This window comes from Strix uralensis, chromosome 7 (genome assembly GCF_047716275.1).
Source record: "Strix uralensis isolate ZFMK-TIS-50842 chromosome 7, bStrUra1, whole genome shotgun sequence".
Lineage (NCBI taxonomy): Eukaryota > Metazoa > Chordata > Aves > Strigiformes > Strigidae > Strix > Strix uralensis.
In genome coordinates, this window is record NC_133978.1 from 19518629 (window position 1) to 19537116 (window position 18488).

The 18488-nt window shown below is 38.9% G+C and overlaps 1 protein-coding gene across 12 annotated transcripts in view; it reads left to right on the top strand.

Annotated features, from left to right (window-relative positions):
- The window catches only part of USP54 (ubiquitin specific peptidase 54), a 107483-nt gene that overhangs the window by 45069 nt on the left and 43926 nt on the right, over positions 1-18488 (top strand). For all 12 annotated transcript variants that reach the window (XR_012629661.1, XR_012629662.1, XM_074874659.1 and 9 more), the window contains exons 2-4: positions 5329-5515; positions 5601-6177; positions 8879-8971. Coding sequence is in view for 10 of the 12 variants with exons in the window: in XM_074874659.1 (XP_074730760.1) it covers positions 6031-6177; positions 8879-8971 (240 nt within the window). In the remaining 2 variants the exon portion in view is untranslated. The remainder of the gene's footprint in view (positions 1-5328; positions 5516-5600; positions 6178-8878; positions 8972-18488) is intronic.

Genomic DNA, 18488 nt, shown 5'->3' on the forward strand with positions numbered 1-18488 from the left:
GGAAGCTTTTGTTTTTAATCTTCACTCCAAGATCGTTTTGATGGTCTTTACTAGCAACTTTTTTAGCCTAACATTTGGATAATTACTTTTGCATCCTTGGTGTCCGAAAGACCATTCATCATAACCTTATGCAAACTCTTGAGTATATTTTCTAACATGGTTCTGGGGAGTTAGCCTAAGGTCTCTAATACTCACAGCTCTGTTGTAACTTTACAATGCTTCACAGACTAGGAATTGTGCAATAGCAGGATGAAAAATAAGGAAGACTAGTGTGAGTCTGTCATGGGAATCAGCGGCACTGTCAGTTCCTGGTTCAACCTGGTAGGCACAAGTAGCACAGAGCCGGTTAATTAAGTTGTTGCTTTAAGAGAAGGATTGACAAATGGGTGTAAGCTTGGCAGAAGAAGCATCACAGGCTTTTTTTCCTCTCTTTTTCCCAGCATAGCAATCAAGACTGAAAAAATGCATGTGTAAAGCAGAAAGGTTTTGGTTGTTTTTTTTTTTCCTCTTGTCCCATTTGCGCTATCAAAAAATTCTTGGAGATAGAGATGAATGAAAATAATTGTACCTTTTCACAGTTACATTATATTGTCTAGGTGCACAAAGAAATCTGTCCAGTATTTCTGCCTAGCTAAGAATCTCAAAAAGAGGAGACATCCTTAAGAGGAGTAAGTCATCCCTTCTTTGGTTGTGCTGCAGGTAACTTCTCTGAGGGATGTTTACCTTCAAGATCACTGCCCTATTCACTCTTTTCTTCATCCAGCCTCATGGTTATTTGGTAATGGGAACTTTTTCTGTCCCTCTATTTTATTTCATCACCATCAAGATTGAATTTAGACTGACTTGCAAAGCTCTGGCTGTGCTTTGAGATGTCTAAACTGTAAATGAAGGTCTTAATATTGATAGTTCTACAATTAAATATAATTTAATCCATGCAGAAATTAACAGATACTTTAATCATTTCAGCTTCACGGAGAAAGTATGTTCTCAAGCCTTTAGTTGTGAAACTTTTTCCCTCTAGCTGAGAACAGCCATGGGATCAGTCAAGGGGATCTTTCCTGTGCTTCCTCACCAAAAGAAGGAGCCATCTTGGTGAAAACTTTCACCAAAGTCCATTGTCTTGGACAAGTCTGTCTTCTTTGTTATGAAAAATGTCTAAATAAGGGATTTTAAAGCCATTTCTCATCTGCTTAGTCTTTCAGAGGTGTTGTGGCATGTGAAAGGACGATTTGACCTCAACACCATTAATCTACTCTCTACTGCCAGAATAGGTAGTGGAATCTTGGGGGTGGGAGGAGGTCCCTTTTCTAAAATCACACACATTTACACATTGAAGCATTTACTTTGTTCTGTGTTTTGAAGGCTCTTTCAGAATTAGAAGTAATGAAAAATGAATTCTGGACCTCTGCTCTTATTTAACAGTGTGATAAATACTTAAGTGGTGGTTTCAGTCATGCCTACTGCTAAATGGAAGCATCTCCTTTCCTAAATGGGTTGTTCTAATTCAGCTATGTGCCTGGAATGGTTCATCAAGCGATAGCCTAAAACATTTGGAGAGACATGACTGCAGTAAGAGTGTTACATTTTTTTTTTTTCTCCCTTAATGAACAGTGATGGTGGGACCTCACCAGAGAATGAAGGATGCAACTTGAGATGTTGTTTCTATGTAATAGATTTAGTAAGTGAATATGAGCATGAACAGGGACTTGAACTCTTCTGTGGTACATGTCTTGTAGAGTGCTGTGCTCTGCTGTCCCAAGGGCAGACTCAGGTTTCTTCAGGTCAGAAGTACAGGCTGAACCATGTCCAGCTTTGCTCTGGGGTTGCATTGTTGGAGATGCAATTGGAGTGGTGCCCCATGCCCTTCTCTTGTCTGTTGAACCTGTCTCTGCAGCTGGGATCCCTCCCTTCTTCCTGAAGAAAGCTGTGGCCAAACAGCTTGAATTCAAGGGAAGATCCAGAATGTTGGATTTTCTTTTTTTAATTATATACTCTTTATATTTTTTATATATTATTTACTCTTATAAAAACATTTCTGTAACATTATAAGGTTATGCGACTTTTCAGGGATATAGTTAGCTTTTTTTAATCTGCTGGGTAGATTAATTCTGTGCCTTATTCCAGTGAATAGTGTTCTTAATATGATAAACAAAATTCAAGTACCTTAAGTTTTTAGGTTTTCTCCCTCAGTTTATTATGTTTCTAAGATAATGTTTTGAGTAATGAACCAAGAGCATCACTTATGCTTTTGCATCTGGCACTCCTCCTATTTTAGTCATATTTCTGTATTAGTAAAATTTCCAACAATGAGGGTCTCTTTTCTATATGAACAGTTTTCTCAGGTCTGATAATACCTTTCTCTTTTATTTAAGACTCATTTTTCTGGAGTCGTGCCAAGATGCCACTGGGACATACAGTAGCTACAGCTTTGTAATCTGTCATCTGGGTTTTTTTGTGGGGTTTTGGTGGTTTTTTTCATTGTTTCTTGTTTTGTGTGTATTGGGGTTTTTTGGGGTTTTTTTTGTTTTTTAAATACAAGAGTTATGTGGTGCTGCAGTTGTTGTCACCTAGCATTAAAATGCTACAGAAGGCTGGGAAACTCCATTGGCAACTCAGTTGTAGGGGTTTTCCTTGTACTATTAAAAAGCTGTTGACTTGTATGTGTTCTTAATAGGGGAACAGTCTTTCTCAAAAACTTCTTTAATCAGAAACAATATATGAAAATATTTTCTTCTCACTTAACTATATAATTCTCTGAAGCTTGTGGCATATATCATTAAAGTGTTATCACGATTTCGTTTCAGAAAGCAAATTTTTGTTTTTCTGCAGTTCTGTGGTTGGGACTGCTTACAAGCTAACACAGTATCTGGGAGAAGTAGCATGTTTGAAGAACACCTACATCTGCTGACAGGCGCAGCAATAGCCTTCCCTTACAGATCACTGCTGTTTTCTTGGCAATTGTATGTTGGCTGTTTAAAGTATGGGAAGGTTAACTTTTTGCTACTGATGGTTTGTCAGTGGTGATAGAAACAAAACACAGTATTTTAGTAATGATGGTTGGTTTTACAAAAGCTCTTTTTTTCCTGCTTTTTGTTACCCTTTTTATGGTAGTGCTAAGCGGGTCTGTAAATAATCCATATGAATAGTTTCTTATATATATTTCAGATTAATTAGGATTCCATTTTGTAGCTATTTTATAACGTTGGTAAGTTTTTAGAGGTTGGCAAAGGGTGAAGCTGCCATTTATCTCCAGAGATCTGGTTTTGTCATAACTGGGGGGTTACCAGCTTAAGTGTTTTCTTCATGTTCTTAGCTCTACAAAAGTCATATAGCCAGATGAGCAAACTGAATTTGCTCTTGTGAGTGACCATAGCGAACGTGTGGCAAGAAGTCAGTTCTGCTAAGCCTGTGCAAATGCTGTGCAGACAGTAAGCTTGCACAGTTACTGCCAAAGTCCAGGCCAGCTTGCAATAGTCTTGCTGCAATGACAGGCAAACTACAAAGCCTCTAACCTGATTCAGGTTCCAAGACAATAAAAATCAATAGAAAAAATGTATTCACTTTGTTGTAACTGAGTTGGCTTAGCTCAAGGAGTACTTAAAGTTCTGTAGCCCATTTTGAGAGCAGAATCTTGTTTTGAACTTGAAGTCCACTGAATAGGTGCTGCTCACAGCTATGCACCTTGGGCATGTTTTAGATTGTATTTTCCATCTTTTCATAGGTGCTGTGGAAAGGAGAAGATAGAGTGCTTGGCTCAGGGGTTTTTTTTGTGAGTTAGCGCAGATCCTGCTTGCCTCAGCTCATTCCACACAGCATTCTACTCCGTCTCTGTGGCGCAGGCTTAGCCACTGCACCTATTGCAAGTGGTGTTGGTTTACAGAGATCCTTAAATTGTTGCTTGAAACTGAATTACCTCACACAGCATGGTTGGCTCATGGTTCATTAAGGGATTGAGCAAAGAAAGGGGGCTGAGGCAGAAGTTGCTTTGAAATGAATCCTGTATATATTCAGTGCTCAGGAATGTTGTGCGACGGGCATGGTAATGGTCTGTGTCTGCAGGCTTGCAAGCATATCTGAAAATTTTGCATGGTACACTGGCAACCAAGAAGAATATTCATCTGTATATAGGTATTTGTCTGCCTTACAGCAATGCTGAGACTTCGTTAATATTTGTAGAATGAGTTTAATAAAAGTACAAATAAAATATTACTAGAAGGGAATGGGTTAGGCTGCTGTAACACATTCGCAGATGTTGAGGAAGTTCCTTCTGTGTTTTGACAGAAGATGAATTTATAATTGTGTGGAAAGCAAAAAAAAAAAAAAAGCCTTCACAGATACCTAGGATATCTTTGTAAGGAATTACTCTCAGTTAGTTTTTGCTGATGCACACAGTCTATGCATGTCTATTTTGTAGTGACTTCATGCTGCAACTACTGATTCAGTACATGTGGAATAGAGTCATCTTGCTTATATCAGCCATAATACAAAAATGGAATAATACTAAATGTCATTGTGAATGTTCCTGGAAAATATTATGCAGTTGTCTCTAAAGTGAGTACAGGTGGTCTACACTTGTGAGAACTTTAAAAAAATGCTTTGCCATGAATCTTATGGTTCCTGGTTCTAGGAATTTCTTAAATCAAATTCTTCTTTACATTTCCCGTGAGATGAGGGAAAAAGTGAACTTGTGGGAAGAGCAGTTTCTATGGAATGATTCTTCCAACTTCTTCAGAAGCATCAATGTCTTTCAGAAGACATTGTATATCCCATGTAGCTAGGTTGAGTAACATTTAATACAGATACACATAGTTTCTGATTAAGTAAATTTGGAGATTGTTTTGTTCTGGAGAGCTGTGTGCTGCTGAGTCAGGGGAGAGCCTTGTGCCTTTGTCTTAGACTTCCAAGTTCAGTGCAGAATCCCAGTTCTAGGGTGGACAACATGCTAGCATGTATTCACAGAATCAGAAATCCTCATACTACTGTTTGAATGACAAAGAGATCTTAAATAAATTTAACATTTCAAGATTGTAAAGGATATGTATGAAAACCACCATGGAGTTCACATAAACTTGTGTTTTATTTTTTTAAGCTAACTTCCTTCTTAACCCTTCCAATATACTCCAGCCCTCTTGCTCTTACATACTTTTCTCAGAATTCTCTGTTCTTTTCCATGTTATTTTCTGGGTGGAGGAAGGTTTGTATTTTTTGCTTTGTCTCAGTAGATTCAGTGTATTGTGGGAGGTGAGGCAACACTGGTCTTGGCAGAACACCGCAAAACCAAGAGAGTAATTAAATGACGCAAGCCTTTGATTATTTTTCTCTCTCAAGCTTTCTGGCACAACTGGGCATTCCGATCGCAGAAGGAGGATCAGGAGAAGAAGCTTCTAAAGATCACATGCAGAATTAGAAGAACTGTGTTGGAGACTTTTGGTACTTTAAAGCTCTTCACACAAGTCCTGGAGTTGCTTCTTTTTCTTCTGTGAGGATAATGTTTCTTTCATCACCCAAGACGGAGGTAACTGAAAGGGAGCTGCCAAGGTTTTATTTTAGTTTTGGTTTCTCTGCTCTCTTACTAATTGGATTTTTCCTATCTTCTGCAGGAGGATTATAAAAAGATTAGAGAAGCTGGGGTTTTCGGGGTGTGGGAGATAGCTGTTGTTTTTCTCCTCTCGATTCTGGGACCTCCTTGATTTGCCATTTGTCCCCTGAAGTCACTGCCTGTTTGGAAAAGGGAGAAGCAGCGTAACAGATGAACTTGCACGACCATGGATTCCTTCTCTTTGCAAACTTTGTATGTGGCTGCTTGTAAAAGAGGTTTTTGCATACATAAGCATCAAATGAAGAATACTATCCTGGGCCAGATTTAAAAGCAAACTGCTTGTGTCCTGATGAAAGGATAAATTCTGTTTAAACTATAAAGAAGATTGGATGTTGTTCCAGTCTTGAATTTTGGTGGAAGAAAGGAAGGTTGTGATCAAGTCAAATACTCTGCCAGCCTAAACCTGCATATTCTGCAGCTGAAATTGGAAGATGTCTTGGAAAAGAAATTACTTTTCTGTGGGTCGGGGAAGCGTACAGGGCATGTTTACTCCACGAAATACAACCTCAATAGCACCCAGTAAAGGTCTCAGCAATGAACCAGGACAGAACAGTTGCTTCCTGAATAGTGCACTACAGGTAAGAGAACAGAATAAAAAATGTTTCTGGTTTTGTTCTCTGTCTATTGCAGCATTTTCTTAAGCTTGATTGTGCAACAAATATAGCCAGGCTTGACTACCTAATTGCTTGTGGGGCTAGATAGAATAAAGCTACATTTGGAAATTCAGATTTGTTGAGTTATAGAACAGCTTTTTTCAATTTTCAGGCTTTCCTGGTGAAATTAACAGCATTCATATAGTCATCACTAATGTATTTGAATCTCTTGTTTGTGTAAACTTGTAATATGTCAACCAAAGATGAAAATATATGTAGAAAAATTATTTTAAAATAATAGAATACTGCATATCTTGCAGTATGTCTACTCCTTAAAAGTAAATTTATTTTTTTTTGAACCAGTCAAGTTCAAGCTTTGATAATACCTATACAAAATCCTTCTTATGTAGTCCAGGTTTCTTTCTAACTGCTGATTTGTAGCTTTGTTTAGGTGATTGAGTCTTTACCTTTTGATTTAGGAGAAGACATCTTTTCCTGTGTCAAAATTTAGTGGAGCGGTATGGCTGTTATAGTGGTATTGTCATTATTTAGATGTTTTGAATCTCTGACATTCAAGACAGTCTTTCTGGCTGCAGGGTTTAAAACCCTTTCTCTTGATCAGTTTCTCTCCCTTCATATGACTTGTCTGTGTAGCACAGACTGTATCACTGTTCTCATTTTTTTTTCTGTGGGCACTTGAGTAAGTTCAGGCATCAAGATACCCCCCTGATGCAAATAATACAAAAATAAACGCCAGTGATCCTCCAATAGGCTTAATATACCGTGAAATACAGGATTATAGGTACAAAGGGAACTTAAAATAAGTAAAGTGGAGTTTCCAGTGAGGTACAGTATTAATTGCTTGTGTTACTTTAGGAGCCAGTTGGTGATTACATCTTAATGGTGAGTTACTGAATCTTAAGTCAGAACTAAGTAGAGCTTAACACCAGCTGCATGCCATACATGAAGGTGAAAGCGTATGACCTGGCCTTTAGTCTTCTGCATAAACCATTTTCTCCTAAAGCTCAAGGGAGGTAGGATACCAAAAATATTTACAGTCAAAGCTGAATTTTTTTGAAAAAAGACAAGAATGTAATAATTTCGTAAAATATATACTTCTGGGGTTTTTTGATCTTAATTTTTTAGCATTCAGTGTTAGTCTGAGAGACTCTTGAATGTTTGTTGCTCCTTACTCTTAAGTATGTCTGTAAACATTCAAGATAAGCTCCAAAGGCAATTACATCGAAAAATTGGACTCATTCCTAAGCGTATTATTTTTTGTCCTTTTGTGAAGTCTGCAGTAGTTCTTCAGGAATGTTGTGTGTAATCAGATGGTTCCAAGGCTTATGTTGCCGCCCAGGCCCTTAAGTATAGGGAGAATTTGAGTATAAACATAGCCATGACAATTCTGAAGTTTTGGGAAACATTACAGATTAAATATTCAATAAATATGCTTTTAAATATATTTTTAGGTAACATTTCTGTGCTATGGTTTAGTTAACAAAGTGTTCAAGCTGGAAACACTTCTTGAAACCAGCACAACCTTTTTCAGAGTTCTAAATTTTTCCTAGCCAGTTGATCTGGACAAATTAATCAGAAATAAGAAGTTTGGTTCCTCTGTTCATGCTAATGAAACATTTAGCCAGTCAGATGCCAGCCTGGACCTTGTTGCTCTGTCCAGAACCTGGCAGGACACAATTTAGGTCAGGGCTTCTTTCAGAGCAAGCTTCTGCCTTCTGAAAGGCTGGTGGTTCTGAGGCTTACAAGAAAGTCCAGTTATTGTTAGTTGAAGTTGAAATAGCCAGCACTGACCACATTTATATATACAGAGCTGACTGTGAAACACCTCAGAGATTGGTGTTGTAGCTGTTTTACAGATACGAGTTTAGATAATTGCCCAGGATTGCACAGATTTAGTGGTAAAATTTAAGAATAAAACTTGGTGCTGTTACAGCAGACATTACCTCTCACTGTTGCTAGCAGAACATATAAGGCTTGCTTTTATATGCTGTGACCAGGTATGGTCGCACACCTGGTATTCCCACCATACTGGTTCTAAGAGAAAAATAGAACTGCCCACCCATGTTAAGGTTAGAAGTCTGCCAGTTAATCGTGGCATGTAAATACACTTACTCATGATAACATTGGGCATAACGGCTTTTAGTAATTTATTGTTTTGACTTGCAAGAACTTGTTAATGTATACGCTGTCAGTGCTCCGTTTTTCCAGTGTTTGGACTTACTGCTCAGAACAAGGAAGCTGCCTAGGAGGTGGAAGGACGGGCACGTTTCAGCCCCAGCGGTTGGTGGGTGTCCTTGGCAGCTCTGCCCAGCTTTACAGTGTGGCTGTGCAACAGCCGGCCATGGTGCCAGCACGGGGGAGCAGTCAGGGCAAGTGCTGCTTAAGCTCTCGCTGCCACATGGACAAAGCAGCAAGTTTTTTAATCTAAAAGCACATGGCAAGAAATTCAGAGGGATGTACTGCTGTAAATGTATGTGAACCCTACAGCTGAGAAAGAAGATAAAAATGTCAACTTGCAGTTAGATAAAAGGCATCCCATTTTAAAAGTGATGCTCACTGATATTAGTATACTTCTGGGATTATTTAACATGTACAATTTTAATCAGAGCTTTATGCGATATTTTATATATTCATAAAATTGTCTGTGCCCCTTTTTGTGTTTCAGGTTCTCTGGCACTTGGACATTTTTCGCCGCAGTTTCCGTCAAATCACAACGCACAAATGTATGGGAGATTCTTGCATCTTCTGTGCTCTTAAGGTAAAAGTTGGAAATAAATGAAAAACAATTTTTTAAAAAATTGAACAGAAACACTTCCAATATTTGATTAATATGTGTAATCAAACTCACATCTGGAAATTTGTGAGAGCAAAGGTGAATCTCATAGATACTGGCACAAGACAGTCATAGTACTGTTTTTAAGATATGTTCAAGCCAATAAATTGTGAAAATACTGTAGGTAAAGCTTCAGGTAGGACTCTTATCAATGGAGTACAGATCACTGTGAGTCTCCATGTTTGAAAGATCAGTTCAGCCAGTCAAACATCAGTTTGTTTTGTTTTTTTTCTAATTTATCATTTGGTTTGTAAATATCATACTGTATACAGTTAGTATGCTCTTCAGAAGTTACCTTTCCTTCAGAGCTACTTTAAATGTCAGCATGGAGAAAGCCATTTAGCTTTATGCCTTTCTGTTCAAAACTGTTGATTATGTAAAACTAAAAGGTGTCTTCTACTGTAAATATTGATGCCTGTGTTAAATGGCTCTGCTCTTTGTGGTCTCTATCTTAAAAAGCATCAGTTCTGTTTGTAGATGCAGATACAATAACTGCCTGTCATAGATGCTGCCTGGACAGTAAGAGCTAGATGCTAGCTCTGATTGCAAGTACTGTTACATACTTCAGTAAATTGTGCAATCTTACATCTCCATTTGTCTCCACCCATTAATTTTCAGCACTTCTGGTTTTTTGTGCCCTCATTTCTAAGTTTTGCTACTTTAAACCTACAGCTCCCTCTAACCTTGTGGGAGAAATGGCTATGATGCAAACACAATGAAAATACCAGCTTTAATCTTCCCAAGCAGTAATTTTTCTTTGTGAAATGGGGACTGAGACACTTTCTTTGATCACAAATGGGTTGTAAAATCCAATTAAATATATAAATCCATGGTGTGAGAATTTATTGTCATGAATACTGTGTGCAATAAGGAAAAGGACAGACAGCACGTCTTACAAATAACGGCAAAATAGTGTGCAACATTTAAATTAAGATCGTCTGAAGTTCACAGGCAATATTTGTAGTATAATAGCTGTCTTACTAACTGTTAAGCGACTCTACAGGTGCTCTCGCAGAAACAGGCTTGAAATGAGTTATCTAGTGAGTTTTTGGACTGTTGTTGAGGGGATTTCTCTTGCAAGAGAACAGCAAAGATGAGACTTAAGGCATGAAAGAAGATAAGTAATTTCCTTCTGAAGGGAGATTTATCTCAAGACTTATTGCTGAAATGATGACACAGGATGATATTTACACCAGTATCGTCAGAAGAGGATATAACAGTGGTTTAGGAGCAAGATAGCACATCCAAAGTGAGAAACACAGCTATCCAGCCAAAGAAAAGATGGAGTATTAAATATATTCTCTTCATTATAGGGAAATGGCAAGACCTAGGCATAATCTGGTTTGAGTTCATTAAGTTTAGTGGGATAAATAATTTGAAGCTAATTCAGTATTGCTAAGTGATTGTTGGCACTCTTTGGTAGCTGAGATGAGGACAGAAAGAAAAGGCTTTGGGAAATTATCATGAATGTAAGCTTTTGCTCTTCTGGGGTTTAACCTAACAGCAAGATATGGCAAGGAAATACCGGGAGATCAGACAGGTTCTGCAATTTGAATGGAAGTAGGCTCGACTCTGAGGCAGAGTATTAATATAAAGGTAATAGTTAAAAGTCTTTTTTCTGAATGGAAGTACTGAAAAAGAGGACGGGGAAAAAAATGTTAGGAAAAAGGAGAGGATGAACATTTGTGGAACTGGTATTGAAAGATGAACTCTGAACAAAGATGTATGTGGATTAGCAGTACCAGTATGAGAGGGGAAAGCATTACAGTAAGACTGGAAGATGACAGGATATCTGGAATATATGTATTAAAAGCAGACATAGGGTCGAAGAGTGTTTAGTGTTGCTGATAAAATCCTTGCTTTTGATGTCTTGCTGAAGTGTGCAGTATGCTATTATAAACTTGGAAGTGACAGGTAGAGTGGCAGAATTCACAAATTGTAGCCTGCAACCATATGCTTATTTCTTAAATTAAGCAGTGTTTGAAAAAAAAAAATTGCTGTTCTTTCTTCTTGCTCCCAGATATCTGCAAGGATTTTTTTTGTTTGTTTTCTATCTGAAGTTCTTACCAATGCCATGCTTAGCCAGAAGGTGTTACAACCCTTAGTTTCCAACAAAGCTATAACGTCGCCCCAAATCCTCTAGTGGCACATTTTAGAAAACTTGCATCTGGTTGTGTGCAGAATTCCTATAGCTCACAAAACTTAACGTACAATGAAAAACTCAAGAAATTCTTAAACAAGTAAAGAATTATCTGGACAAGTATTTCTGAATAGGGGCAGTAACCAATACTTGACAAAGTAAATAAATGAATTCCAACTGGCTTTAATCCAAACCAAAATGTTAGCGTTTCCTCTATCTACAGTCTGTTCTTCATGGGAAATTTCAGTGTGTTCTACCCAAGCCTATTCCAGAACCTTCAGAAAGTTTACAGACATATATTGTAAAACTATACAAGAGAAAAAAGACATAGAAATTTGTTTCTTAGGGGTTATAGAAATGTTTTACTCCTGTTTCCCTTATGTTCATAAAGCAACTGACAATTTTTTGTTGTTCTCTGGGTGATACCGTGACAAGTTTTGACCTTTATTAACTTGTGTGAAATGTTGATCTGTGTACATAAATACTTGAAAATTTCCCCCCATTTTTATGTTGTTATCAAGTCTAATATTATAAAGATGAGTAATAAAGGGTGTCACTTAACTCTTAAGTGAAATTGGGGATGCAAACCTCCCCTCACCCCCAAAAAACCCCCCAAACACCAGAAGCATAGGCTGTCTTGTTTGCATCCAACTGAAAAGCTAGGGATACTAAATGGTAAAGATATGCACAAGGGATAGCCTGAAACCGTGGAGATGGTCACATTCATCTTCATAAACTCCTTAAGCAGGCAGTAGAGGGGGGGAAAAAAAGGCTGTTTAAGATATTTACTTGTTCTCTGCTGCCCTCTGGATCAGTGTTCTCAAACTGCTCTTTTTTTTTTTTTCCCCCCCTCCTCTAAAGTCTGGCTGTCTGGCACATACTATGTGTAAACTTGTATAAAACGAATGGGATAATGTGCTTAATATGCACCTAGTACTGTAAGCATCACCAAGAGCATGTTTTGTGTCCTAGTGCGGCAGGATCATCCCTATCCTTCCATGCTCATCTCTTTCCCTGCCCCAGCCCTCCTATCTCTTGTGGAAGCTTTTAACTGTTGTCCTGCCAGGGTAGTGCCAGCTTAGCCTCCAGGTCTTTGACATCCTCTTTTTCTTGAATCTTGCTTTAGGCTTTAAGATGAGGGAGAAGATATGGCTGGATCCAGTGGGCACACAAGAATTTGGAGCTCTCTACCATGCAAAAATCTCTCATTAGGGTCTGGGGAGAGGTAATTAGCCCTGCATGCTGTCAGGTGGATCTGCCCGAAATACCTGTCCAGACCAAGCAAGGTGGAGGCAGGACATGTTTACTCTTCTCCAAAGCATGCTGGCATGTTCAGATTCCAGCCTGGCCTGGGAAAGGGGCAGTGCTTGGGGGGAAGAGTCTCTGTCGTGTCCCCCCTCCACTCCAGGTTCCCTTCACAGGATACCTGATATCTCCTGTGTCATGCAGAGAGGGTTCATGCTCTTCCCCTACTTTGAACTGTGCTCTAAAGGCAACATTCTCTTCCGATTAGAGGAAGATAGTCTTCACTAAGCTAAATTTAGCCTTTGAATAACACCAAAGAAGTTGTATTTTTTTCCACACTCTCTTGGCGTGCTGCAACTGTTTCTAGGGATTCTGATGTCATGCACAGTATTTACTGTAAATGTTCAGCTAGCTCTATAAATATTATTTCTAACTTTACTTTTTATAAAATGAGGGATCACAGGACAGTGATGTCATACCTGATATCAAATCACATTTTATTTTTGTACCACATTGAAGCCATCCATTGCACAAGTTCTTGAAATGATTTTAAAACTTGCTGTGCTACCTGGCTGTGTTTATGTGACTACAAAATGAACCTTGAAATCATTCTGCACATACGTTCATTGGTTATTTTGAAGGAACCTTGCATCAACAGTTATAAAAAGACAAGAGAGAGCTGCAGACTCTGTGCTGGAATCCCAAAGACTATTTCTTAAGATGTGGCATTATTTAAGTGTTCTTTTTTCAGTGCACAAGCTGTCCTTACCGCTATGTGGTTTGCCTGCTGTAACACTGGAACAGCTTTTTGATTTATTATTAATGTTGAAGTTTACTGTGTTCTGTTATATTTTCCTTTTTCTAGAGCAGGGCTTTGCTTTGGTGTTTGTTTATCACAGCTGGAGGAGGGTAGCAAGGGGGAAATCCGTCCACTGTACTGAGCATGCCACAGAGAGTTTGTTCTCCTTCCAGGGATTGTACTGGGATCTCCATAGTGCCAGGATATAGGACAGAGTGTTTTTTATAGGTCGCAAAGAAGAATGCTCTGTTGATTGATAAATTCCAGTAGGGCTGGTTGTTTCTGTAATTGTCGTGTGCAACAAAAGCAGGAAGAATGTGAATTTTTCTGTGTAGAAATGATGTTGTTTTCTAAGGTGAAAAGTGAGAACAATAGGGCATTAGGATGCTTTCAAGAAGTGGAATGAAAATAGTTCGTGGTTCTGATTAGCCACTTGAATGAAATGGAGGGATTTGTTATGAAAAGTTCATTATATGGTTGAGACAGTAATAGGTCAGTTGCAAAGATTTTATCCTCTTGTTTTGTGTTTTTTCCAAATCAGGATAGTATTTCAGGGTAAAACAGTGGTAAAAATATATAAAATAATTACTTTTATTGTTTAAACTTTCTTTTTTCAGTTGGCACTTGCAGTTAACTGCCTGACAAATAATCTAGCAGCACATACAGTTTCCTGACTTAATAAACTGGTAATTGAAGCTTCCAGATAATGACTGCCTCTTTTGATCTTGATCAAGCAGTTGATAAATAGTCATCTAGTTTATGTGGACACTCTGTGATTTGGGTTTCTTCTGACACCCTCCTAAACAAAACTCACAGAAGGTATATTTTTATTTGATTTGGGTGTAGTAGCCAGGGGTACCTGACTTTACAGTCCATATTGGGGACCTTATGTTAGTGTTTAGGGCACAGTGTGAATAAAAATGGGAGAGACACTGTAAAAGAAAGGAATAATGGAAATCTAGGTTGATTGTTATCAGACTTGGAGGTTTGGAAAGAGATCCAAAGACACAAAACGGAATAGAGCTAGAATTATTTCCTCCCTTGAAGGCGAATATAAAATGAGGAAATGTGAGGAAGAAATGTGAGCTAGTGGAAATACTGTGGGTGGAGGCTGATGTGGTTGGATCGGAGAAAAGTGATTTTAGCAGCCAGAATTCTTATTGAAACAGGTTGTTGTACTGAGTAAGAGGCTGTATCGGGAGAAAAGTGTGATGTTCTGGATGCGAGATTAGGTACTGTAGACAAGAAAAAAAAAGTCCAATGGATAGAATGGAGTAAGAAGGGCATGCTATTCAAATGGAGAGAATTTTTTTTAAAAAAACCCAAACAACTCTGTCACAATTGAGTGACAGCAAGAATAATATTGATATATTGAGCAGTGAGAGAAGGATGAGGATTGGCCATGTTAATGTAGCTTTTGCTAAAAGACAGAAACTGTTAATGTAGGGAATACTAAAGCATTTGGGGGGAACATGTTTTGTTCTTTGAAAGAAATACCACACTGCTAGAGCTGCAGTGATATCCCCATCCAGAAGGAACTTCAGCACAATCCTGGAAGAGAATAATTAGTTCTCAGAAAGCTGCCAAGGGCAGAACTCAAAATTTACGGTGCGTGGACACTAATCTGATTCAGTAGCTGTTGCCTGTTGTCTTCAGCCATTGATTTATTCTTATGCCAGCCTGCTTCTACATGCTTGATTAAAAAGTCATATGTGCATGTGTGTCATCAAGTCTGGGGTTTGTTTCATCAGTATGGTTAGACACACATTGCAGATTGAATATTTTTTTCCTAGGGAGAAAATGGATTCCAAATACTGTTAGAGATAATTTGGAGCAGATTTTGTAAACTATGGGGGGATTCATAGATATTTCAGCTTACAAATCTTTAAAATTTGAAAGAACTCTAAAATGTCAACCCCATGAATTACCTCAAAGAATAATCACTATCTTTATTCTCTAATCTAATGAAGAACAACTAATTTCATGATCATGCATGTGAATTTTAACATTCTGAAATAGGAAGTCAAGTTTTAACTTGAATAGTTGTATGATAAAGGTTCCTTGTCTCAAACCTTAGGTTGTTTTCCTTTGAAGCTTTAGAAGGTTTAACTTGATCCCCACACTGCCCAAACTGGAGGAGATTGTTTTGGGAGACCACTGACTCTGCAAGCTTTTGTTCTGACATATGTCAGAAGCCCAGACCTGTAGTAGAAAGGGTAAGCTTCCAGTTATAAAACTAGGAAAAAGCCTTCTGAATGGTAATAAGCCAAGTGAGGCTTTATAGTAGATTGCCTGAGATGGTTAAGGAATTTTCAGATTTGGATGCCTCTGAGAGCAAGCTGGTAAAAGGTCAACTATGTAATTGTAGCTGATCTTGAGTTCCTTGGGGAAGGACTAGATGCAACTAGATGGAATTCGGCAATTTATTCCTCTTAAAGAACACTTGCGCTTCCTAATTCTGCTGTCTGCTAGTCTTTCCAGACCTTTGAAGATCTGTAAGGAAGGGGATATGAAGGGAGATGCGCTCCTTTTTTATATAGACCTCAGGAATGCAGTGTAACCAGAAGGCATACTTCCTATCAGAAAAAGCCCTTGCCCATGCTGTTCTCTGTCTTGGCTTGCAGATTTACCAACATGCCAAGAATAGGTCATCAGTGTAGAAATCAAAGTACTGCTGCTAATTCAACATCAGTAATACCTCAGATTTTATGTTAAGCTAATATATGGGTGTGATTCTTTTTTTTTTTTTTTTTGTTCTGCATCCTTGATTTTAGTTACTGAAAACTGGTAAAATGGGAGAGGCTTGTCTTGTTCATGAAGCTTTTAGCAGTGTCTTATCATATTGTAGCTGCTTTTAGGGATACGCTCGTTTGTGTTGGAATGTAGCCATTGAGAGAGATCATCAGTGTGGTGAATACACTAATGGATTTTCACTGTCTTCAAATTCAGGTGAATAAGTTCTTGAAAGAGAACAAAGGTTTGAGTGTTTCTTATATGAAGTTCTCATTAAGTTCCAGAAGCACTTGGAGAAAAGGTGTCATGAAAACTCCTGGGGCAGCGAAGGAGGAGAGCTTTCCTGGTCTGTGCCCAGCTGCCTTTCAGACCTGTATATGGAACAAATATGTTAGTGATTAACAGGATCACTCAAGGGCAAGACCTGAAATTAAGGAGAGAGATCTGACTTAGATAACTTAGTGATGAAACTGCAGGAAATGCCACACCTGTCCATCTAAGGCTGAGAGACAAGAAAGACCTGTTCCTAAAGTGAGCAAAGAACCTATCTTGAAAGATAAGGAAAAGGGGAAACAACAACACCCCCCAAAAAACCCTCAAAAAACCCCCAAACCCCCACCCCAAAAACCCTGGCCGAAACCCAACGGAAACCAAAGCCCCCTGTGTTCAAAGTGCTTTTGACTCAATTTGAGATGCTTTTGGGACTTCCTACAAGCATTGTGTTCTAGTGTGCTCTAAACTGCACTGTGCAATGACATGGTAAGATTTGATCTTTATTAGATTAAAATGCACAATTACTTGTTGGTTTTAAGACTTTTTTCCCTTGTAACCTAAATAAGACTATACCATCACGTGCTATGTCATTACAAATTATATGAAGCATTCTTCTATATAATATTGGGATCTTTTATTCCTTGATTTTGTGTTAGAATTTTTCACAGAATTCTTTGATCTTGCTGAATTATTTCTGTTCTGTGGTTGTAGTAACAGATTTCACAGTTTTCTACTGTTTAATGAAAATTTTCTGGTTTGGTTTTAATTGTGAAGGCTGTAATTTTGTGATGCAGAAAAACTTAAAATGCAGGATCTTGTGGAAAACAGTTGCTTATAATAATCAGGATCACTTTTTCCTTACTGGATCTCTTTACATTAACTAGTAGGTATATTGCAGGTAAAAGTAAAGTATACTATGTCTTTAAAGATGGAAATTTAAAATAAGAGTTTTGGTTTGCTTGCTTGCTTCTGCTTTTACCTACTTTGGAGCCTGCATTGTTTCTCTCCACCCCACTAAGAGTGAAGAGCCCTTTCAGAGCTCTCATTGAAGTAAACCGGGTCCTCTCCATCAGCTCCCTGCAGTGAGGTTGCATGCCAGTGGCTAGGCAAGTGCCTAGTTTTCAGATCTGTGAAGTGAAATTGATGATAACCAGAATAAACACATTTCTGAAGCACAGTCATGAATATTTTCAAGTGCTCTTAAACTATTTAATGTAAAGTGCTGAAGCAGGATGGAATTATGTTCCACTGTGCTTTTTTTGTTGAGGTCCACTGAAATGAGAGAATTTACTAACGAAACATGAAACTTGCTCTGTTATCAGAGTGACGGATATGGGAATCAAGGTTGTTAAGAACAGAGACTTTGTCATTCTTTCATTTTTATATATCTATATATTAAAAGGTAACTGAGGAGAGGTATTGTCTGTAGTTCATGAAGTGTGAGACTTAACTGCCTGTCATTGTTTGAGCTCAGAGGGCAACTGAGCACCGTGAAGCTGCTCGTTCCCCCTTTCCCACCCAGTGCTGAGAAGGGAAAAATAAGCCAAAACTCCACTCGTTCCCCACTCCTCCCCCTGGTGCTGAGAAGGAGGGAAGCAAAAGACCCAGGAACTTGAGATAATGACAAGGAGGTATGACCTAATTCTTTAAGGCACAGGCAAAAAACAGACTCCTTAGGGAAAGAAGAAAAAAGAATACAAATTTAATACAGACACTAACAACAACATATAACAGACAGAATAGGATAGTGAGAGGCATTACCACATCCTGAAAACACCTTCCCCCAACCCTCCCTTCTTCCTGGGCTCAGTTATGCTCCTGATATCTCTACATCCTCCCTCTCCGTGGCATGGGGGGCAGGGAATGGGGGGTGCAGTCAGTCCTGCTGCTTCTTTCACCTGAGGTGCAGGGGGGCATGACTTCGAGCATTCCTCCCCTGCTCCAGCACGGTCCTCTCACAGGAGACAGTGCTCCACAAACCAGCTCTGACATGAGTCACGCTCACAGGTGTGTGGGTCACTCCCTCATGTTGCAATCCTCCCAGTGCCAAACTACAACAGTGGGGGCTTCTTTCCATGAGGTCCTGGCCTTCTTTTGGCGCAGTCACCTGGGTTGGCCGGTGGCCCCCTACAGGCCACAAATTGTCATCTGCTCCACTGTAGACCCCTGTGAGTAGCCAGGGGTCAGCCCTGCTGTCTCACCATGGGGTACTGGGCAGTCTCTGCTCCCATGCACCTGCCCCTCTTCCTCCT